The sequence below is a fragment of the Heterodontus francisci genome, chromosome X (assembly GCF_036365525.1).
Source record: "Heterodontus francisci isolate sHetFra1 chromosome X, sHetFra1.hap1, whole genome shotgun sequence".
In the NCBI taxonomy this organism is placed as follows: Eukaryota; Metazoa; Chordata; class Chondrichthyes; order Heterodontiformes; family Heterodontidae; genus Heterodontus; species Heterodontus francisci.
Genome location: NC_090421.1, coordinates 3,312,499 through 3,337,507, shown reverse-complemented (window position 1 = coordinate 3,337,507; position 25,009 = coordinate 3,312,499). Strand labels below are relative to the sequence as shown.

Genomic DNA, 25,009 nt, shown 5'->3' with positions numbered 1-25,009 from the left:
GAGTGGCAGGTAATTGTTAGTACATCAGACAAATTTATCTCAGCTGACACTATTTTCCAGCACTGGATGGCAATTGGGAGCAGGATGACTGGCTTTATTTATCCTCTCCTCGCCTTCAGGGATGCTGCAACTAATTGTAGCTACGTTGGCTGAGGTCCACGAACTCTGCACAGACCTAGGATAGGACCTGGACGCGGTTTCTTTGTGCCCTTGTCCTTGCCCTCTTGCTCGCCCTATTTCAAGTAACAATGGCAACTTGATCCATGAAACGCACAGCAATGCAATACTAGATTATCTTTTTTGCCCCCCAAACTTCAGTTTTCTATAGAGAGAATATTTTGAGCTGCGTAAAACTGATCAAATACTGGTGGCTGAAGTAAAGTAAAAGCTAAATACTGTGGATGCTGGAAATCTGAAATAAAAACAGTGTGCTGGAAATACTCAGCAGGTTTGGCACCATCTGTGAAGAGCGAAACAGTTGACGTTTCAGGTCTGTGTCATTTCATCAGGCTGACGTCTGTCTCTGGGAAGTTTGGGATGATCTTGTTTTTAAATCCCTCCATGGCCTTGCTCATTTCTATTTCTGTAACCTCCTCCAGCCCTCGGATATCTACACTCCTCCAATTCTGGCCTCTTGCCCATCTGATTTTTTTCATCACTCCACCATTGGCGGCCGTGCCTTCAGCTGCCTAGGCCCTAAGCTCTGGAATTCTCTCCCTAAACCCCTCTACCTTTCTACCTTGCTCCCTTGTCCTTTTTAAGACGCTCTTTTAAAACACATCTTTGACCAAGCTTTTGGTCATCTGTCCTATTCTCCTTATGTGACTCAGTGTCAAATTTTGTTAACCACCTGTGAAGCACCTTGGAACATTTTACTACATTAAAGATGCCATATAAATGCAAGTTATATTTCTGTAGCTAAATTCCCATTGAGGTATTTATATATACCTCTGTACATGCTGAAACTTTGTGAGTCTATTTGACACTCTGTTGCTGATGCTAAACCATAAGCAAGGAGTTTCTATATGGACCGCTAATTTCCAAATTATTTGAAGGCCACCTCTACTAATGTACCGGCTGAGATGAGCTAATTTGAGTTTAGACCAAGGCCAATATGGCTTAATCTGCAACTATGGGTGCGTTTACTCGCTGTATATAGGGCTTTAATGAAAGAGTTTGGTTGTATCAGTCTGTTCAGTGCATTAGCACAATGACTATATCTTGATAAAGCAGAGGATTTACTGTGATCTGTTCAAATGCAATTTGCTGATCAACACTGTTTACTCTAATGACCAGAACTTGGCAAAATGTTAGGGCAGATAAGATAGTTGACCCATACCCTGTTTTACTGTTGCCAGGGTGATGCATATTGTTATGTATCCTGACTGTCCTGACCCTTTACGCACACTTCTGGTTACTTTCCAATCTAAAGGGCTAGGCAGGAAGCCTTGAATACAGGAAAATAGATGTAGCTTTGCAGTAACCACTTTTTTAATCTATCAAAAGACCAGTTATTTATGTCCCTGTCCCCCTAAATTTGAAAATTTGCTTGTAGTATGTGGTCTCTATGACTTGCCCAAGTGCCAGTTCTCTTCTTTGGGCCTCGAGAGTAAGCGTCAGCTACCGACTTGACTAACGATAACCACAGCCAAACCCAATCCTGTCATGGAATTGTGCAATGCTACACAGGAGGCCATTCGGCTCATCGTGCCTGTGCCAGCTCTTTGGTAGAGCTATCCAATTAATCCCACGACCCTGCTCTTTTCCCATAGCCCTGAAAATTGTTTTCCCTCCAAGTATTTATCTAGTTTTTAAAAAAGTTATTGTTCAACTCACTAAGCCTCCTTCGACAGCACCACCCAAACCTGTGACCTCTACCACCTAGAGAAACGAGGGCAGCAAGTGCATGAGAACACCATCATTTCCAAGTCATACGCACCATCCTGGCTTGGAATATATCGCCGTTCCTTCATTATTCTTGTGTCAAAATCCTGTAACTCCGGACCTAACAGCACTGTGGGAGTACCTTCACCGCATGAACTGCCGCGGTTCAAGAAGGCAGCTCACCACCACCTCTCGAGGGTAATTAGGGATGGGCAATAAATGCTGGCCTTGCCAGTGATGCCCACATCCTGTGAATGAATAAAAAGATAAACTGGCTTCACCACCCTTACAGGCAATGCATTCCAGATCACAATAGCTTGCGGTGTTTATTTTTTTTAAAAAGAAGATTCCTCATGTTACCAACTCCTACCACTGGAAACCGTGTGAATAAAGGAGCGACTATCAAAACTGTTTGTGGTTTTGAACACCTATCAAATCTCCCCTTAGCCTTCTCTGCTTTAAGGAGAACAACTCCAGCTTCTCTAGTCTCTCCAAATAGCTGAAGTCCTTCATCCCTGGTATCATTCTAATAAACCTCTCTCTAATCCTTGACATCATTCCTAAAGTGTGGTGCCACACCTAACACCCATGTATGCTGGTTAGTGATCAGGAAGAGAAGCTGCACAATGATCAGGGGGTGTGCTGAGGTCAATTGTAGAACCTGTAATATCAACCTGGCTACCATTAGCTAACTTAATTGGAGTAGGGGAAATTTGGAGGTAGATGAGGAAGTAGGTAAAAGAGGGAGTGATGCAAGATAATGTACTGAGTGAAATGCCCCAAGGATTAGTGGTGGAGCTGCTGTGTTTCTGATTTTACATAAATGACTTGAGATTCAGCTACTCCAAGTTATGTTGCATCTTCAGGTGACACTAAACTTAAAAGGCAGTAAGTGTCTAATGGAGCAGCTGAAGAGTTGCATAACAAAAATTGCAATTGGGAAGAAATACGATAGATGAAATTCAATACAGATAAGTACAAAAGGTCGTGCATATTAGAAGAAAGTGTGGGAACACGTTTAATGGTGTTGAACGAGCTCGAGCAGAGTTTGAAAAATCTGGAAGTGATGAATTCTGCACAGTTATGTCTAGTCATTGCAGATTCATAAAGCAATCTGAATGCTGAGTTGTATTGCCACATCAACAGGGTGCACGTCTGAGGCTTTCCTTCTGAAGGTGTACAGTGTCATAGTCATTCATTTACGGCACAGAAGGGGGCCATTTGGCCCATCGAGTCCATGCTAGCTCTCCATGGAGCTATGCTGTCAGTCCCACTCCCTGGCTCGATCCCCGTAGTCCTGCAAGTCTCTTTCTCTCAGGTGGCCATCCAACTTCCTCCTGATGTGCTCTGATCAGTCTACACCTTGACTGCTGCACTTGGCTCTGGTCACTAAGGCATGAAACATCCAAACCCTGGAGGAGTGCAAAGAAGGGCAGGAAATGAATTGTAAGGAAAAACTGAACTCTTCAGACTTGAAGTGAGGTGTAAAGGAGATCTCCCAAGGTTTAAAGAAATTTGAGCGAAGTAGAAAATGTTAATCCTGAGCACAGTTTCAATTTGCAGAACAAGGAACATTATGAAAACAAGCAGAAGCACTTCAGACAGAACATTTTAACACCTAAATAGTCTTTTAGCAACTTTGCCAACTTCCCTTCCCATTCTGCTTGTCCTACCCACCACTGCTCACTTGGGTCACAATTGCCATCCCTTAACACATTTTCCTCCAGAATAACCATTAATTCGAAATCGAGATTCTTGCCATCCACAAACCTATTGTGGATGATGGCATTGACATCATGGTTTTGACTGACCTGGTATTGGGCTTGGGGGTGGTGATGGAAGCTTTCCTGCCTGGCTATATTTTCCATCACCCACCCTACCCAAATCACTACCGTGGTAGTGTGAATCTTGCCATCAGATCATATCTTGGTCTCTTTCTCTGGCATCTTCCCCCTCCCCATATTATTCTTGGGGTGTCTTCTCCTTCTAGCACCTTGCCTTGTTTCACCTGTCTCACCACTCCATTTACAATCTTCCTTGTTTCCTGCCCTCGCCCTCAGTTTGAGAGAGGTCCCCTCGCAGCCTCTGATCTAAGGAGTGACTTAACCTTGATTTCAAATCTCCTTCTCTCTTCTCCTTGCCCTTCTCGTTAAAATTCACCACCCACCTATCCTCAATAAGCCTCTCCCTCCATATAAACACTCCAGTCCATCTTATGGCCACTTCCTTGATCTTGCCATATCCTGTGGCTTCTCAATTCCCATGGTCTTGACCAAACGACACCACCTCCAACTACTTCCTCATGTGCCTGCACCTGGGAAGAAACCTGTCCCAAGTCGCTACCTTGCCTTCGACCTTCCATGTACGGCTGTCAATCTGCTCAACCACTCCCTCACCACCTACCTTTTTTAAGATACCCTTGTCCCTATCAAAATCTTCACTGTCACCCATCCCAGTCGTTCCCCCTCATCTTAGCTCCCAAAAGTCCAAGAGATGCAGACTTGAGTGCATCACTAAGGTCCCACTATTCTGCCCCGATCATACTGACCTGGGAATGCTTGCTAATAGTATTTTCCCAATGTGACCATTCCTTTCCATATCGTGCTGTATTTTATAATGTCCCACCTTTTTAAAACCTTAGGCATGAAATAGGTGGGTCCCAGCATTCAATATCCATGCACATAATGAAATGATTAGATAATAGGCATTCTTTTGTTGTATCATGGTAAGGGTCCGCAGAGAGTGATGCTCAACTGAAGACTCGTGATCTCCATATGCTGCCCTCCCCTATTTATCTTTGCTTCTGCCTCCACTCCTAATCGAGGCCTATGAACTTGCAAGATAGTGGGATGCAATGTGGGTCTCTGTGATGCAGTCAGGTTAATAGCAGTCCCCAAATTTATACTAAATTGTTGTCTATTGAGGTGGGAGTGCCTAAAAGATTATAGTGATCAAGACTTTCATTTACATATTTGAGATTAGTTTTGAGGGTATTGTTTAAAGAGCCTCTCACCTGTCTTTTGTCACACCTGTATTTAAGCCCTCTTGCTATGCAAAGTGAGTGGACTGGAGTCTCCACTTAAAGCACAATGTCAAATGTGCTATTGCAATGGAGATTTTGGAATTCCCAACTAATTTGAGCTGGGTCAGTATTTGAGGTTGAAAAGGAGCTAGTGTGGGGTACAAGTACTGAAGAGATTCTGTTTGTATCATCCTTAGTCACCTCTGAGATGCAAAGATTTCTATCCAGATTTACAGATCGACTTGATGGTAATAGAGCGCAATGTGTCTGTGAAAGGAAGCTTGTTTAAAGTCATTTCCTGGTACAAATAATGAGCGTAGCTCCAGAGCTGATGCTTTTTATACTTGGCTACAATTTAAAAAGTATTTTGCTAGCTGGAAAGCACTTTGGGATGTTCTTTAGTTTGAAGTTGGGGGTCGGGGTGTGCGGGGAAAACCTGGGGACATTCCCTCTGGATGCAGATTGCATTACATTGGTCCTGTGGGTGGGTAAGCTACACAGACCAGGAAGGTCCTGGTTTTGTTTTAGGGAGAGGTGGGAGTTTGTTCTGTTGAAGTGGCAGTCGAGGTAATTCCCTTGGGTTGGTGAGGGGACAGTTTTAGGCCAGTATTCAATTTCCGATCGCCAATTAGTGACTCTAATACACATGCACTTGTGCTGACATCAGGGCTTAAGCTCCACTGTGATGCCCTTCAAGATAAAATAGCCTACCAGCACACCCACAGTGTTGCATATGAATCCTGACACGTGGACACAACGAAGGGTGACTGTGATACTAATCCAGCAAGGAGTAGACCATGACATGCACTGTGAACAAAGAAAGGCATATCGGGATACTTCAGAGGAGCTGATTGGACACAGCTGATGGATGTTAAGGAAAGTATCTGAAGAGGTAGGTTTTAATATCGCTGGACAGTTTTTCAGCTCACAATGGGGATGTCACCAAGCTGATTGGCCAAAGTGTTCCCACTCCTGTCATCTGGATACTGCTTTTCTGTTCTGGGACTGTATGGATTTTTCCTGGTCAATGGGGAGAGTCCATGGCCTTGTAGGAAGTATCAAACATTAATTTTGAGAGTCTCAAAAGCCCTAAGGGTAAAGTATTGGGTGGATCCTCATAACTGTGTGAACATTACTTTGCACAACTTCAGGTTGTACATGTCTGAACTTGGTATACCTTTTAAGATTATAGATGTTGCTTATTGTAAAGGGCAGTGTTTCACTTGTATCTGAGTTTTACATTTAGTAATTTGGCTAAGTTGAGTGGGTGAGCTGGATTGAAACATTTATTGGCCTTCTACTTCCTTTATCTGCTTCCATTGAAAGATAATATCTTGTTTTTGTTTTACACAGTAATTTGTAGGCATCAGTTGTATTTTCAGTTGAATCTTTTGTTGTTCTAACCAGATGAGGGATTGATTGCTTAATGTGTGACAGCCAGAGCATCAACATGTTGAAATTTGCAGATATGATCCCAGTAAATGTATGTACTCAACACGGAAGAATGTTTTCAATCATACTTCCTAATGCTGTAATACACATTAATTAACACTTGCTGTGCTGAAAGTGCAGACTGTTAATCCAATTGTTGAACTTATTTTAAAAAGGTGTATAATATTTTTGGCAATTGACTTTAATTAAATTAATACTTGCTTTCCCCTGCTCCACGCTGTAAACGTAACCCTGTGGATCAGCATTGAAATTAAGTTGATACATGTGGAGTGTGACACCAAGATATTGAAGAAAGGCATACGTATGACCAATACATTCTGTTCACACTGCAAGTTTAACAGCAAATGGCTACTTAATGGTAAAATTTAGAAGGAAATTAAACCAATTTGCAGCATTATGGCACAGGTGGTAAATCAATTCATGCTTGAAACTTCCTCGGTGCTTCTGTGCTGGTGTTTGTTTAGGTTGGAGTCCGGGAGGCTGGTGTTTGTGCACTGACTCTTGGAATTTACAGTAAATCTGGCTCCCTCATCCTGGTGGTAGACTTAGACACATGCAAAAACTGGATGTGTGTCTGCTGCCATGTATAAAGGAGCTGGATTCAGTCACTGCTCACCTGGGATTGGGCCCAAACAAGAGGCACTTTAAAAACGTCAGCGAGTTCTTGGTCATGAGGACTCTGAGCTGAAGCCAAGCATTTCCTTAAGGAGAAAGATTTTCTTTGGCTGCTGTTTTTACCTCCCAAGGTACTGATTACAAAAAAGAGCAAGAGACCTGGGAGTACATTACCAGGTTATTGTCTTGACTAGTAATAGGGGTGGGATTTGGGGATAGAAAAGTGCACTTTTTAATTTTAAATCATGCAACTATTTCCCCTTCCATTGAAAAAGTTAAGTATTTCAGCCTTTTCTTTCATCTAAAGGCTGGAAGCAGCAACAGTAGAAGAAGAAACTGGGGGGAATCAAAAAGAGACAAGAAGACCAGTTTCTCTTTTAGCAATACATCGAAGTAATGTAGGAAGCTGAATGAGTTGGTTAGATGGAGCAATGGTCTACAGCTTGAAAATGTTAGTATGATTTTTCGAAAATTGAAATGTTGAATTCTATTAAAATGTTCATTTTATATCATATTGGGGGAGTGGGGTGGTGGTATTGGCTGTGTTTGTTGGGTAAATGCTTGGGATTTACTGAGCTGTTTCGATCAGCAGGGCTCCATCAAACTCTCCCTGGTTTGATAAGTGCCTTGGCACATTTTACTATGTAAATGCAAGCTGTTGGTATAATCACTTTGCTTGTGACAACTAAGCTCCCCCCACCACCCGCTCTGTAGTCTTGTTTGTATAGTAGTATCAATGCTGTGTACCTCATTACACACTTTTTTTTTCTCTTTACGCAGGCAAACCTAGAGAGAACATGGAGCGATCACCATTTAGCAGAGGGCAATGGACCTCTCAATCCCTGCGGATTACTGCCAAAGAGCTGTCTATAGTTAATAAAAGGGGAACGGCAGCCCTCAGGGAACGTTTTTCTAAGTAAGTACATTCTCCATTCACTGTGATGAAATAAACTAGCTTTTTAGGTACACAAAAGATTGGCTGTTTCTGTTCATTGTGTGCCATGTGTCATTTTGCATCTTGGGAGTGTGCCATTTTGGGACTGTGGTTGGTAGAGTGGATTAGCACATATTGGAACCACAACCTTAAACTGAAGGGATGCAGTTGTCCCAATTGCAATGAGATTGAATAGCCTCAACCCAGGTTCTAGTAATCATATGTCTGCACCTAGAATTTTGCACTAAGTTTCCACCCACATGCACAGCTAAAGTTGGTGTTGGAAAAGTAGACTGTTCTCTGATGCATGAGTTGGAGATGTACAGAGAGCTTTACTGCCTTACTTTCCCTTCATCTTGATAGGGTGCAGAAAGGTAAATTTGTCATTACTTAGGTGTGTGCATACATTGCATGTGTTATGGCCGAGGCGGGAGCAATGCACTTTCAATTCAGTCCCATCACTCCACAGGTTGCAGCATATTATTAAAGTTTTCCCACCCAACCGGAAAACAGCCAAATTAAACACTCTAGTAACCCCCAGAATAAAACAGACCAAACCAGGTATCTTCAGATGACAACAAATTAACTATTTATTAAAACTAAATCTTAAAGACTATCAAGATAAACCTATGTCTAAAGACCTTTATAACTTCTTCTTTTAACCTAACTCCCCCATTCACACACACATTCAAAAATCAACGGTTAACCGTTTTAAAAAAAAAGTTTTAAAAATTAGCTGTTTCTTAATAAATAAATAACTGGGTTGTTAGTCTTAGTGGGTTACGTTCCTGATGGGTGAGGTATCCTAGTGTGAAAATGATCAGATGCCACTCGAAGTCTCCACGCAGATTTGAAGAAACAGTCTTTTCTTGATAGGCATTCGAAGCACTTCGGCTGTAGCAGGCGTCAACACTGGGTATAACGACAGGTCTATGTTCGGATTTTAAAATCCGCACATTTAAAAAAAATCTTTTCTGTCCGTTTACTTTCCCCTTTCCCGCCACTCCTGAAGTTGTTGGTTCTCTTACAACAGTTGGCCATTAATGCCTTGCCAAGGTGTCTGTTATTCATGGTTTTGCCCGAATGGGATGTGCTGGCTAGCTATTGGACTGTGGAAGGCATGACTTTGTGCCCTTTTGTTGTCAAATGTTTGTTTTTTTTTTCTTCAGCACAAGTCACCTGGATAGGCAGTGGAACCTGAACCAATAACTCCTGCCACAACCACACACCAACGACTCCCCACCCCCCACCCCAGCCACCGCAAAATCCAATTCCCCAACAGAGGCCTGCATAGACCCAGGATCAGACCTGGCACCTTCCTGGTGACTTTACCTCCTAAGACATTTAAATAGCTTCGCAAGCTTAGGAGGCACTGACCAGCATCAGAGCAGTCTCCTGTTTGATCAAACATTGGTATTGTTGCTCGGATGTCAGCTGAGCATAAGAATGACCATAATGTGAAATTTTCAAACATCGTCTTTTTTAAAGATACATGAACTTAGCAAACTATTTAGAGTTGAGTTGAGCAGTACAATTAATATATTTTAACCTTCCAAACATTGTTTGCATCCAGAGAGATCATTTTGAGCAGTATAATACTATGTAGTAATACTGAATGGTACATGTCTTAGGAGTAACTTGATTGATTTGATTAACTTGTGTATTGCCTCATGTATTTTTTCCCCATGTAGTTCATTGGTGGTACTACTGCTATACAAGACTGGTGACAACACTGACTAATGTTTGTGGGGAGAAGTGAGATTTTTTTTGTTGGTAAAAGTGATTAAACACATTGTTAGAATTCCATGCTTATGTCCAATCTGACATTAAGCAAGGAGGGATTTTTGGGAGATACATGTACTGTACTGGCAGTTCCTCAGCCACGTTCTTTTGTCATTTTTTTATTCATTTATGGGATCTAAGTGTTGCTGGCAAAGCCAGTATTTATTGCCCTTGAGAAGGTGGTGGTGAGCCACCGTCGCAGTCCGTGCAGGGTAGGTACACCCACAATGCTGTTAGGGAGGGAGTTCCAGGATTTTGACCCAGTAACAGTGAAGGAACAGCAAAATAGTCCCAGGTCAGGATGGTGTGTGACTTGGAGGGGATCTTGCAGGTACTGGTGTTCCCATGCGTCTGTTGCCCTTGTCCTTCTAGTTGGTAAAGGTCACGCGATTGGAAGGTGCTGTCGTAGGAGTCTTGCTGAGTTGCTGCAGTGTATCTTGTAGATGGTACACACTGCTGCCACTGTGCGTCGGTGGTGGATGGGATGGGATGCCAATCAAGCAGGCTGCTTTATCCTGGATGGTGTCGAGCTTCTTGAGTGTTGTTGGAGCTGCACCCATCCAGGCAAGTGGAGAGTATTTCATCACACTCCTGACTTATGCCTTGTGCAGGCTTTGGGAGTCGGGAGGTGAGTTACTCGCTGCAGAATTCCCAGCCTCTGACCTGCTCTTGTAGTATTTATGTGGCTGCTCCAGTTCAGTTTCTGGTCAATGGTAGCCCCCAGGATGATGGTGGGGAATTCAGCAATGGTAATGCCATTAAACATGAAGGGGAGGTGGTTAGATTCTTTCTTGTTAGAGATGGTCATTGACTGTGTTACGAACAGGTAGTTAATGTTGGAAAAATTTCTCTATATTTTCAACAACCTGTCCGTAAGCAGATTGCGATTTAAATTTTTCCCTTTTGTTTTTAAAAAAAGGCAAATCCTGAGTGTGTATTTCTCCACTCCCTCAGTTTGTGAACCCTGACTTTTAAAGGACCACAACAACATTGGTGTTAAAGTTAAAACAAAGAAGTAGTGTTTGTTAACACACGCTCTTAAACTTGGGAGGGTGTTAACTTCGCAGCGCATGCTCACAAACATACAAGGAAAGGTAAAGGCATCAGAAGGGGCGGTGGTGTACTGGTATTGTCACTGGACTAGTAACCCAGAGACCCAGGTATTGCTCTGGGGCCATGGGTTCAAATCCCACAGCAGAAGGTGGAATTTGAATTCAATTAATAAATCTGGAATTTAAAAGCTAGTCTAATGATGGCCATGAAACCATTGTCGATTGTTATAAAAACCCATCTGGTTCACTAATGTTCTTTAGGGAAGGAAATCTGCTGTCCTTACCTGGTCTGGCCTACATATGACTGCAGGTCCACAGCAATGTGGTTGACTCTTACATGCCCTCTGAAATGGCCTAGCAAGCCACTCAGTTCAAGGGCAATTAGGGATGGGCAATAAATGCTGGCCTGGCCTGTGATACCCACATCCCATGAAAGAACTTAAAAAAAAAAAAAAAGGGCAAGGGCATTTACCAAGTAGCAAATAGCTTAATGACAAACTGATGGGGGTTCCAGTCGAAACTAGAATCCGTTTTTGTTTACTAACATAAAGTCCAAAGCTGGAATTAACCATCTGGAAATGCCGAGTGGAGTAGGAGTCATAGGAAATTTATTTTCTTAAACTTTCATTAGTTTATGATTTCGCCCTTTTCAACAAAGGGGGAAAAACTGGCAGAGAGATTTTCTTAAATAAAAACAAAAAGTGCTGGAAATACTTAGCAGGTCTGGCAACATCTGTGGAGAGAGAAGCAAAGTTACCATTTCAGGTCTGTGACCTTTCATCAGAACTGGCAAAGATTAGAAAGGAATTAGGTTTTAAGCAAGTGAAGGGGAGCGGGATGAGGGAACGAATAAAGGGGAAGGTGTTTGATGGGGCAGAGGGAGATTAAATAACAAAGCTGTCCTGGGACAAAGGCAAAGAGTGTGTTAATGCTTGTGTTGAAAGACAAAGCATTAGTCCAGAGAGACTGTTAATAGCAGAATAATGAACAGCTGTGTCCACATGAAAAGCAGGCATATGGTTAAAAAATAAAATATTGGAAAAAAAAAAGGCCAGTCATGCTCTGAAGTTATTGAACTCAGTGTTCAGTCTGTAAGGCTGTAGAGTGCTTAATCGAAAGATCAGGTGCTGCTCTTCGAGCTTGCGTTGATGTTCACTGGAACATTGGAGCAGGCCAAAGACAGAAATGTTGGCATGAGAGCAGGGGGAATGTTGAAATGGCAAGCAACCGGAAGCTCGGGCCATACTTTCGGACAGAGCGGAGGTATTCTGCAAAGCGGTCACCCAATCTGCGTTTGGTCTTCCCAGTGTAGAGGAGACTGTAGTGTGAGCAGCAAATACAGTATACTACATTGAAAGAAGTACAAGTAAATCGCTGCTTGACCTGAAAGGAATGTTTGGGGCCTTGGATGGTGAGGAGAGAGGAGGTAAAAGGTCAGGTATTACACCTCCTGCGATTGCATGGGAAGGGGACGAGATGTCAGGGGTAATGGAGGAGTGGACCAGGTTGTCGCTGAGGGATCGAGCCCTTTGGAATGTTGACAGGGAAGGGGAAGATACATTTGGTAGTGGGATCACGCTGGAGGTGGCGGAAATGGCGGAGGATGATCCTCTGAATGTGGAGGCTGGTGGGGTGCAAAGCGAGGACAAGGGGAACCCTGTGACAGTTCTGGAAGGGAGGGGTAGGGGTGAGGGCAGAAGTGCGGGAAATGGCCCTGTCAAGCATAGTTGGGAATCCTCGGTTGAGGAAAAAGGAAGATATGTCACAAGTGCTGTCATGGAAGGTTACATCATCAGAGCAGGTGTGTCGGAGATGGAGAATGGAATGGAATCCTTACAGGATGGAGGGTGTGAAGAAGTGTAGTCTAGATAGCTGTGGGAGTCAGTGGGCTTATAATGAATATTAGCGGGCAGCCTATCCCCAGAGATGGAGACAGAGAAATCGAGGAAAGGAAGGGAAGTGTCGGAGATGGACCATGTAAAGGTGAGAGAAGGGCGGAAATTGGAAGCAAAGTTGATCGAGATTTTCTTGCTGCTTTGCAGACTGTGGCTACTGTCCTTCTTGCAGGCAAGCCCCAGAGATAGCCAGGTGCACACCTTCCAGGCAGCTGCTTTCCTGTATGAACTGTTCCCTCTAACTGAAACTGTTTTAAAACCAGATAGGCTAAAAAGGGTGGCTTCTAGGCCATGTGACTGGACCCCTTCAAGTAGCTGTTCCACCTCCTCTTGAAATGATCTCCCTCCTCCATTTTAACAATTTGAACACAAGTAAAATACTTAACATGTGGTGTATAATGGCAGTTAACAATAACACCCAAGTGCACAAAAATACAATTTACAGTTGGTTCTCGTCCGTTCGTCATACCTGGCACTTAAGTGGCAAGTAACGTTCACACCTCACATCAGCCCAAGCCTGAATGTTGTCCAGGTCTTGCTGTATTCGGGCAGGCACCAGTTGCTTCAATAACTGAGGAGTTGGGAATGGTACTGAATAGTGTGCAAGCATCAGCGAATATCCCCACTTCTGACATTATGATGGAGGGAAGGTCATTGATGAAGCAACTGAAGATGGTTGGGCTTAGGACACTACCCTGAGGAACTCGTGTAGGTGCTGATCTGTGCAGTTCACGCGCAGAGTCCCACCTCATAAATGAATGGTCTAATGAGGTGCTTGGTATCCTGCTGTTTCAAAATTCTTTCTTCCTTGAGATGTTCCATAGTAATCCCAGTCTCTTTGCCCTCAGGTATCAGAAGGCAGCAGAGGGAACGAGCAGTGAACGAAGAAAAGGGGTAGGTGTATCTTCAGAGCTCTCCCCTTTGCTCTCTTTCTTGGTAAATTCTCAAAATATACATCATTTAATGTGGACACTGGATGTCTGAAGTGAGTGTTCTATTCTGTATGGCTGTTATCATCTTTTCTTTTGGGCCTCCTTATCTCGAGAGACAATGGATACGCGCCTGGAGGTGGTCAGTGGTTTGTGAAGCAGCGCCTGGAGTGGCTATAAAGGCCAATTCTGGAGTGACAGGCTCTTCCACAGGTGCTGCAGAGAAATTTGTTTGTTGGGGCTGTTGCACAGTTGGCTCTCCCCTTGCGCCTCTGTCTTTTTTCCTGCCAACTACTAAGTCTCTTCGACTCGCCACAATTTAGCCCTGTCTTTATGGCTGCCCGCCAGCTCTGGCGAATGCTGGCAACTGACTCCCACGACTTGTGATCAATGTCACACGATTTCATGTCGCGTTTGCAGACGTCTTTATAACGGAGACATGGACGGCCGGTGGGTCTGATACCAGTGGCGAGCTCGCTGTACAATGTGTCTTTGGGGATCCTGCCATCTTCCATGCGGCTCACATGGCCAAGCCATCTCAAGCGCCGCTGACTCAGTAGTGTGTATAAGCTGGGGATGTTGGCCGCTTCAAGGACTTCTGTGTTGGAGATATAGTCCTGCCACCTGATGCCAAGTATTCTCCGAAGGCAGCGAAGATGGAATGAATTGAGACGTCGCTCTTGGCTGGCATACGTTGTCCAGGCCTTGCTGCCGTAGAGCAAGGTACTGAGGACACAGGCCTGATACACTCGGACTTTTGTGTTCCGTGTATGGCTGTTATCACTTGAGCACAATCATCTCAATTTGTTGAAACACGGCAAGACAGCTCTGTGATGTCTCCTGACAACGCAGAGCATGCGCAGATCGATTGCGGACATCAGTAGTGCGCCCGAACATTTGTCAGCTTGCCAGTGTGCAGGCGCATGCTGACATCACCACGCAATGACGTCAGGCGTAATTATGTCTCGCCCCTCAAGGCCACGATCGCCGCCTGCATTCCCCCCAACAGTTACCCTGCTCCCTAAAATAAGAGCAAAATGCTGCGGATGCTGGAACTCTGAAATGAGAACAGAAAATGCTGGAAATACTCAGCAGGTCTGGCAGCAACTGTGTAGAGAGAAACAGAGTTAACGTTTCAGGTCTGCGACCCTTCATCAAAACTGTCAGAAGTTGGAAATGCAGGAGTCTTTGAGCAAGTGAAAGGGTGGGGGGGGGGGTGGTGAGTGTGGCGGGGGTGGTGAAAGAAGAACAAGAAGGAAGGACTGTAATAGGACAGAGGAGGGGAAGAGATTAAATGACAGAGATGTCATGGATCAGAATGCAAATTGAGTGCTAAATAGTTGTAGCGAAAGACAAAGCATGAGTCCAGAGAGAGTACTAATGGCAGAATAATGAACAGCTCTGTACAAAAGCAAAAACATGAAAAAATAAGTTTAAAACTAGACCATGGTTTAAAAAATATATAAATAAATAAAAATGAATAAAAAATAATGGTTCTTGTGATCAGAAATTGTTGAACTCAATATTGAGTGTAGAATGCCTAGTCGGAAGATGAGGTGTTGTTCCTTGAGCTTGCGTTGATCACTGGAACACTGCAACAGGCCGAGAACAGAAATGTGGGCATGAGAACAAGGTGGTAAATTAAAATGGCAAGCAACTGGAAGCTTGGAATCATGCTTGCGGACCAAGTAGAGGTGTTCTGCAAAGCGGTCACCTAATCTGCGTTTGGTCTCCCCAGTGTAGAGGAGACTGCATTGTGAGCAGCGAATACAGTATACTAAATTGAAAGAAGTACAAGTAAATCACTGCTTCACCTGGGAGGAGGTGCTCAGCCTCTGCAAGGTAGAGGTCGATGCGCCAGACAACAACAGCACCACCCTTGTCAGCGGGTTTGATCACAATGGCAGGGTTAGACCCGAGGGAATGGAGTGCAGCAAGTTCAGAGGGAGAGAGGTTAGAATGAGTGAGGGGGCAGAGAAATTAAGACGGCCGATGTCACGCTGACAGTTGTCAATGAGAAGATCAGGAGTGGGTAAGAGGCCAGAGGGAGGAGTTCAGATGGAGGGAGAGTACTGGAAGTGGGTCAATGGGTCGGCTGGTTGGGATGAGGACTCCTGGTCAAAAAAGTGAGCTCGGAGGCAGAAAAAAAACTCAACATCATGCCGGGCGCAAAATTTATTGAGGGGGCTTAAGGGTATAAAACTGAGCCTTTTGCTAAGTACTTTCAGTACTCTCCCTCCTCTTGGACCCCTCCCTCTGGCCTCTTTCCCGCTCTTGATCTCTTCATTTCAAACATGATCCCGAGCTTCCGGTTGCTTGCTGTTTTAATTCACCACCTTGTTCTCATGCTCACATTTTTGTCCTCGGCCTGCTGCAGTGTTCCAGTGAACATCAACGCAAGCTCGAGGAACAACACCTCATCTTCTGATTAGGCAGTTTACAGCCTTCTGGACTCTATACTGAGTTCAACAATTTCAGATCATGAGCTCCATTATTTTTTTTAAATTTTTATTTGTATCTATTTTATATATATTTTCTTTAAACCATGTTCTAGGCTTAAACTTGTTTTTCATGTTTTTGCTTTTGTACAGGCTTGTTCATTATTCTGCCATTAGTACTCTCTCTGGACTGATGCTTTATCTTTCACTACAACTATTTAGCACTCTATTTGTATTCTGTTCCATGACATATCTGTCATTTAATCTCTCCCTCCTCCGTCCTATCACAGACTTTTCCTTTCGTTCTTCCTCCCCTTTGACCCTTTCACTTGCTCAAAGACTGTTACATTTCTAACCTTTGCCAGTTCTGATGAAGGGTCACTGACCTGAAACGTTAACTCGATTTCTCTCTCCACAGATGCTGCCAGACCTGCTGAGTATTTCCAGCATTTCTTGTTTTTATTTCAGATTTCCAGCATCTGCAGTATTTGGCTTTTATTTTTATGAACTCTCCTTTCTCTCACTGAGCCCCACCCCCTTGCAGAATAAATCCTTCAAGGGATCGTTTAGTTCCTGTTAAGTGCAGATGTTTTTGTCTGGGCCTTCTATTGAATTCAGGATATTAGCTGTAACCATTCATGGGGTTAAGTGGCCATTTTGGATTTGAAGAGTTAAATTTGTGATGTGGGCCTCAATCCCAGTTTATCCAATAATCCCTTTTAATTCCTGTAGGCTTTATCTGGCTATTTTTCTCTTTCAAATAGTCTGTGCGGTGAAATAAAGGAGTATAAGCACCTGGTGTTAATGAATTGCAAGCAGGTACAGTTCTTGCTGATAAATTTTAAATTTGTTTACCTTTTGAGGGTTGTGTTTAGGAGAAGGCATCAAGTAATGTGTCTAATTTTAAGTTATTAATAAAATAACAATCACAGAAGCTACTGGAGCTACCTTTGTTCTAGCTATATCAATAAAAGAGGAATGTCAAGTGTAATTTAATAAACAGAGAATGCATAGGGAAAAAAAGGACATTTCTAGGTTGAACTGTTGCAGCAAGCTTATTTGGGCATCCTTCAGTAACCTGATTAACATTGTTTAAGAATTTAGTATTGGAAACCAACAAGCAAAGCCAGACTATAGTGTCTAAGATCTGTGTAAGTTTTAGTATTTTGATGAGGGCATTTAGATTCCATTTACTTTTTTGTATTCATTTCTCATTTTTCCCAATTTATTGAAGTTGGGCTACCAAGGTAGGTGGATGGAATTAAGATACAAACCAGCCATAATCTAATTAAATGTGGGAACAGGTTCAGGGGGCTGAATGGCCTACTGTTATTAATCTGTAATTGCCAGGTATGGTTTTGGTGCTGAATCAACATTTGGCTATTTTCCAGTCTGAAACTCCCAAGGTACATTTTAATTCTGGCTGAATCAATTATGCTGGAAAGTGTATGGGGTTGTTGGGGAAAGTGTTATGATTGCTTGTGATGTTTTCTCCTCCTCTTTTCTCCACACCCCACCCCACTTTCCTTAGACCTGCCGTCTAGACTTGTGCATAAAGGGTACCCATTAGACTGATCTGTACTGAGGTTGGTAGTGGAATTGTACCCTGCATGACTCTTGCCTTCAGAAGGGGATGAAAGACATGTTTCTGTATCTTATAGAGAATTAGTGTGTGTCTGCAATCCATCAGCCCACCCCTACCACACATACGTACATGCCCCAGCATAGCAATGATGTCATTGATTTATTGTGTCAGTGGCCTTAACTGTTCCACTTGACCAACTCTGCTCAATCAACAGGCTTTGCTGGTTGAAGCCTGCTGTGTTAACACTGTGCTTACTGTATGTCCGTTATGTAAAAAATGTGATGACAGGAAATGAGTCACCAAGCATAAAGCATAGCTGTCGCGACCAAACTTCACATCTACAAGATGTTCTTTACATCTCTGGAATTGTGCCAGTTTGAATTTGTTGTTGGAGATATTTTTCAGCTATAGCTGACTCTCATGTAATGTTACTAAGACTCTGTTTGCTGGTATAGCCTAGATAGGCTATGAAATCCTTTACATTACATTGGGCGAATCTAAAGGAAAGCTTTTGGAAAAGATGTGACTGCATAAAATCCTCAGCCAGACAAAGGATTCTAGCAAGTGGCTCGCTGTAGCGATTGAGAAACAACGTGCAACATTGGAGTAGGAGGCATAAGCACATTTTAAAAAATTCTTTCATGTCAGTGTCACTGGCAAGGCCAGCATTTATTGCCCATCCCTAATTGCCCTTGACAACTGAGTGGCTTGCTAGGCCATTTCAGAGGGCAGCTAAGAGTCAACCACATTGCCGTAGGTCTGGAGTCACATGTAGGCCAGACAGGGTAAGGATGGCAAATTTCCTTCCCTAAAAGGAACCTAATTAGTGAACCAGATGGGTTTTTACAACAATCGATTGATAGTTTCATGACACCATTACTGAGACTAGCTTTCAATTCCAGATTTTTTTATTTATTAAATGAATTTAAATGCCAGCAGCTGTCACAGTGGGATTTAAACCCTTGTTCCCAGGGCGTTAGCTTGGGCCTCCAGTGACATTGCCACTACATCACCATCTACCCCCTATATGTTATGCTAGTCTTTTGCAGTGAGGATGAGCATGTTACCAAGATTCAGTGGGTAAGCTGTGAGGCAAGAGCACATTCTGAAGCCTGGCCAGGGTATTCTGTATTTAGAATTCTTTAGCACACAGTACAGCATAAAAAAAATTAGTTGTGCAAAAGAACTTGGTTTGATCCAAGTGGATGCATTTTTGCAGGGATGTGTTGGCAGGTTATTAAATTGTCCTTGCCTAACGTCCACATGAATGTTACTAGAGGTCTTCCTGTAATTCTTTGGTGTGGGGGGAGGGGGTACTGCTGATGCCAATGTTGACAGACTGGGATTGACCTGGCGTCTTTCAGCTATTGATTTAACCCGTACGATAGAGCACTTAAAGAGCTGTGTATCCCGTAGGAATGGGAGAAAGTTCGGCTGCAAACCTTGGCACAGTATATACAGTTGAAGTAGATTATATGCTATAAAAGCCATTTTTCACGAGTTGTTATAGCTTGTTGACCTAACTGTTAAAAATCTGTTGTGGAGCTTCGCTCAGTTATTTTACAGTGCTTTTGCTTTAGCCATAGTCCCAAAGGGCCATAGGCATCTCTCCCCATTAGAGAGAGTTGTTGATGTATAGCTTGAGGGTCACCACTCAAGTGTGGGGTAAGGTGAGGAGGCAGGCCTCCATGAACTACCACAGCCGGTATGGGGATTGAACCAATGCTGTTGGCATCTATCTGCATCACACGCGAGCAAGTCTAGCCAGCTGAGCTAACTGACCCCACTCCCCCTTCCCTAGAGAACATCAAAAGTGAACGCCATATTTTGAACACTGTAGAAAGCAAGAATAATTGTCAAATAGCCTTGATGCCACAATGTTCTCCTCCCCTACCTCTTTCCTCCTGCCCCTCAATTTTCTCCATACCCTTCTCTAGCTCTTGCTAGGGTATGGTTCTATGTGAATGGTGGACAATTAAACAACTAACTGGAGGAGGTGGCTCCACAAATATCCCCATCCTCAATGATGGGGGAGCCCAGCACATCAGTGCGAAAGATAAGGCTGAAGCATTTGTAACAATCTTCAGCCAGAAGTGCCGAGTTGTTGATCCATCTCGGCCTCCTCCCGAGGTCCCCAGCATCACAGATGCCAGACTTCAGCCAATTCGATTCACTCCGCATGATATCAAGAAACTACTGAAGGCACTGGATACTGCAAAGGCTATGGGCCCTGACAATATTCCAGCAATAGTACTGAAGACCTGTGCTCCAGAACTTGCCACCCCCCCTAGCCAAGCTGTTCCAGTACAGCTACAACACTGGCATCGACCTGGCAATGTGGAAAATTGTCCAGGTATGTCCTGTATGCAAAAAGCAGGGCAAATCCAACCCGTCCAATTACCGCCCCATCAGTCTACTCTCAATCATCAGTAAAGTGATGGAAGGTGTCATCAACAGTGCCATCAAGTGGCACTTGCTTAGCAATAACCTGCTCAGTGATGCTCATTACAGCCTTGGTTCAAACATGGACAAAAGAGCTGAACTTTGGAGGTGAGGTGAGAGTTACTGCCCTTGAAAGCAAGGCAGCATTTGACCTAGTGTGGCATCAAGGAGCCCTAGCAAAACTGAAGTCAATGGGAATTGGGGGAAAACTCTCTGCTGGTTGGAGTCATACCTAATGCAAAGGAAGATGGTTGTGGTGTTGGAGGTCAATTATCTCAGCTCCAGGACATCACTGCAGGAGTTCCTCAGAGTAGTGTCCTAGGCCCAACCATCTTCAGCTGCTTCATCAATGACCTTCCTTCAATCATAAGGTCAGAAGTGGGGATGTTTGCTGATGATTGCACAGTGTTCAGCACCATTCACAACTCCTCAAATACTGAAGCAGTCCGTGTAGAAATGCAGCAAGACCTGGACAATATCCAGGCTTGGGCTGATAAGTGGCAAGTAACATTCGCACCACACAAGTGTCAGGCAGTGACCATCTCCAGCAAGAGAATCTAACCATCTACCCTTGACATTCAATGGCATTACGATCGCTGAATTCCCCCATTATCAACATCCTGGGGGGTTACCATTGACCAGAAACTGAACTGGAGTAGCCATATAAATACTGTAGCTACAAGAGCAGGTCAGAGGCTAGGAATCCTACAGCGAGTAACTCACCACCTGACTTCCCAAAGCCTGTCCACCATCTACAAGGCCACAAGTCAGGAGTGTGATGGAATGCTCTCCACTTGCCTGGATGGGTGCAGCTCCAACAACACTGAAGAAGCTCGACACCATCCAGGACAAAGCAGCCCACTTGATTGGCACCCCATCCACAAACATTCACTCCCTCCACCACCGACGCACAGTGGCAGCAGTATGTACCATCTACAGGATGCAGTGCAGCAACGCACCAAAGCTGCTTGGACAGCACCTTCCAAACCCGCAACCTCTACCATCTAGAAGGACAAGAGCAGCAAATGCATGGGAGCTAAAGGCCGGCTACCTGACCTGGATCTGACGACGTGTCGGGGTCGGGTCGCAATTCCAGGTCAGGCATTTGGGCTCTGGTCAGGCTAGGTCGAACATGCTCCATGAATAAAAAAAAAAAATTGGCTGCCCCCCTGGTATTCTATTAGAAGTGGCCATTCTTTGAAAGACTAGTGGCGGCACAGTGGCGCAGTGGTTAGCTCCACAGCTCCAGGGACCCGGGTTCGATTCCTGGTACTGCCTGTGTGGAGTTTGCAAGTTCTCCCTGTGTCTGCGTGGGTTTTCTCCGGGTGCTCCGGTTTCCTCCCACAAGCCAAAAGACTTGCAGGTTGATAGGTAAATTGGCCATTATAAATTGTCACTAGTATAGGTAGGTGGTAGGGAAATATAGGGACAGGTGGGGATGTTTGGTAGGAATATGGGATTAGTGTAGGATTAGTATAAATGGGTGGTTGATGTTCGGCACAGACTCGGTGGGCCGAAGGGCCTGTTTCAGTGCTGTATCTCTAATCTAATCTAATCTAGATTATTGCCAACCTATTTTACCGTGGAAGGCATCACTGGTGGAGCTTGATTCCATTTTAACCAGACTTGTTTTGCAGCAGGAATTACTAAATAGCTGCTCAAGCATTAGAATCCCATCTGATTTTCCCCTCTCTCGCCCAGGGGTACCAAGGCCAATGGCTGCTTTGGTTGATGTTGGCTCTTGTTGCTCAGTTGGGGGCTGAACCTGCAGATTTTGGGTTTCTATGGTCTAGCTCTCTACCAGTTTGTACCATTACTCACTCAGCCACTGGGGATGCTCAATTTCAAATTCACGCAGCTGTACCTTTTTATGGAATGATATAAGCACAGAAGGAGGCAATTCAGCTTATCATGCCTGTGCAGTTTCTTAAGAGCTATCCAATTAGTCCCACTCCCCTGCTGTTTCCCCATTGTAATGCAGATTTTCCCTTTGTGTTTATTAAATTCCCTTTTGAAAGTTACCGTTGAGTCTGCTTCCACCACCCTTTCTGCAGAGATCATTTTGCATACAGTTTTCATTTTTAAAGACCAGATAGGGTGATGGCAATCAAAGTATGTTTCTTCCATTCTCCTTGATTCACACTCACGGAATCATACCTTACAGACAATGTCCCAGACACCACCATCACCATTCCTGCGTATGTCCTGTCCCACCGACAGGACAGACCCACCAGAGGTGGCGGCACAGTGGTATACAGTCGGGAGGGAGTTGCCCTGGGAGCCCTCAACATCAACTCCGGACCCCTGTGAAGTCTCGTGGCATCAGGTCAAACATGAGCAAGGAAACCTCCTGCTGATTACCACCTACTGCTCTCCCTCAGCTGATGAATCAGTACTCCTCCATGTTGAACACCACTTGGAAGAAGCACTGAGGGTGGCAAGGATGCAGAATGCACTCTGGGTGGTGGACTTCAATGTCCATCACCAAGAGTGGCTTGGTAGCACGACGACTGAACAAGTCTTGCAGGGCATAGCTGCTAGACTGGGTCTGTGACAAGTGGCGAGGGAAAAACCTATTTGACCTCGTCCACACCAATCTGCCTGTCGCAGACGCATCTGTCCATGACTGTATTGGTAGGAGTGATCACCGCACAGTCCTTGTGGAGACGAGGTCCCGCCTTCACATTGAGGATACCGTCCATCGTGTTGTGTGGCACTACCACCATGCTAATTGGGATAGATTCAGAACAGATCTAGCAATGCAAAACTGGGCATCCATGAGGCGCTATGGGCCATCAGCAGCAGCAGAATTGTATTCAACCACAATCTGTAACCTCATGGCCTGGCATATCCCCCACTCTACCATTACCATCAAGCCAGGAGACCAACCCTGGTTCAATGAAGAGTGCAGGAGGGCATGCCAGGAGCAGCACCAGGCATACCTCAAAATGAGGTGTCAGCCTGGTGAAGCTACAACACAGGACTACTTGCATGCCAAACAGCGAAAACAGCATGCAGTAGACAGAGCTAAGTGATCCCCGAACCAATGGATCAGATCCAAGCTCTGAAGTCCTGCCACATCCAGCCGTGAATGGTGGTGGACAATTAAACAACTAACTGGAGGAGGTGGCTCCACAAATATCCCCATCCTCAATGATGGGGGAGCCCATCACATCGGTGCGAAAGATAAGGCAGAAACATTTGCAACCATCTTCAGCCAGAAGTGCTGAGTAGATGATCTATCTCGGCCTCCTCCTGAGGTCCCCAGCATCACACATGCCTGACTTCAGACAATCTGATTCACTTCACATGATATCAGGAAATGGCTGAAGGCACTGGATACTGCAAAGACTATGGGCTCTGACAATATTCTGACAATAGTACTGAAGACTTGTGCTCCAGAATTGCCTGCACACCTAGCCAAGCTGTTCCAGTTCTGCTACAACACTGGCATCTACCCAACAGTGTGGAAAATTGCTCAGGTATGTACACAAAAAGCAGGACAAATCCAACACGGCCAATTACCGCCCTATCCGTCTACTCTCAATCATCAGCAAAGTGATGGAACGTGTCGTCAACAGTGCTATCACGCGGCACTTACTCAGCAATAACCTGCTCAGTTTGGGTTCCACCAGGGCCAATCAGCTCCTGACCTCATTACAGCCTTGGTCCAAACATGGATAGAAGAGCTGAATTCCAGAGGTGAGGTGAGAGTGACTGCCCTTGACATCAAGGCGGCATTTTACCGAGTGTGGCATCAAGGATCCTTAGCAAAACTGAACTCAATGGAATTAGGGAAAACTCTCCACTGGTTAGAGTCATACCTAGCGCAAAGGAAGATGGTTGTGGTTGTTGGAGGTCAATCATCTGTCGCAGGACATCACTGTAGGAGTTCCTCAGTGTCCTAGGCCCAACCACCTTCAGCTGCTTCATCGATGATCTTCCCTCCATCATAAGGCCAGAAGTGAGGATGTTCGCTGATGATTGCACAATGTTCAGCACCATTCGTGATTCCTCAGATACTGACGCAGTCCATGTCCATATGCAGCAAGACATGGACAACTTTCAGGCTTGGGTTGATAAGTAGCAAGTAACATTCGTGCGACACAAGTTCCTGGTAATAACCATCTCAGACAAGAGAGAATCCAACCATCACCCTTTGACATTTAAAGACATTATCATTGCTGAATCTCCCACTATCAACATCCTGGGGGGTTACCATTGACCAGAAACTGAACTGGACCAGCCACAAAGTACTGTGGCTATAAGGGCAGGTGTGAGGCTGGGAATTCTGCAGTAAGTACTCATCTCCTGATTCCCCAAAGCCTGCCCACCATCTACAAGGCCCACTGTCAACAAGGCACAAGTCAGGAGTAAGGACTCCATACCATTCTCCCAGTTTCTCCATCTCTGACGCATCTGCTCTGATGATGCTACCTTCCATGACAGCGCTTCTGATGTGTCTTCCTTTTTCCTCAACCGAGGATTCCCCCCCCCCACTGTGGTTGACAGGGCACTCAACCATGTCCGGCCCATTTCCCGCACCTCTACCCTCACCCCTTTCCCTCCCTCCCAGAACAGCGACAGGGTTCCTCTTGTCCTTACTTTCCACCCCATCAGCCTCCATATCCAAAGGATCATCCTCCGCCATTTCCGCCACCTCAGCATGATGCCACCACCAAACACATCTTCCCCTCCCTTCCCCTGTCAGCATTCCAAAGGGATCGTTCCCTTCGTGACACCCTGGTCCACTCCTCCATTACCCCCACCACCTCGTCCCCTTCCCATGGCACCTTCCCCTGCAATCGCAGGAGGTGTAATACCTGCCCATTTACCTCCTCTCTCCTCACTATCCCAGGCCCCAAACACTCCTTTCAGGTGAAGCAGCGATTTACTTGTACTTCTTTCAATGTAGTATACTGTATTCGCTGCTCACAGTGTGGTCCCCTCTACATTGGAGAGACCAAACGCAGACTGGG

At 44.7% G+C, this 25,009-nt stretch overlaps 1 protein-coding gene across 5 annotated transcripts in view; it reads left to right on the top strand.

Annotated features, from left to right (window-relative positions):
• Positions 1-25,009, top strand: part of LOC137358613 (LIM domain and actin-binding protein 1-like) — a 147,634-nt gene that overhangs the window by 79,575 nt on the left and 43,050 nt on the right. For 4 of the 5 annotated variants that reach the window (XM_068024683.1, XM_068024681.1, XM_068024679.1 and 1 more), the window contains exons 2-3: positions 7,754-7,889; positions 13,485-13,572. In XM_068024683.1, coding sequence (XP_067880784.1) covers positions 7,771-7,889; positions 13,485-13,572 — 207 coding nt within the window. In that variant the 5' untranslated portion in view covers positions 7,754-7,770. The remainder of the gene's footprint in view (positions 1-7,753; positions 7,890-13,484; positions 13,573-25,009) is intronic. The other variant, XM_068024682.1, reaches the window with a different exon arrangement.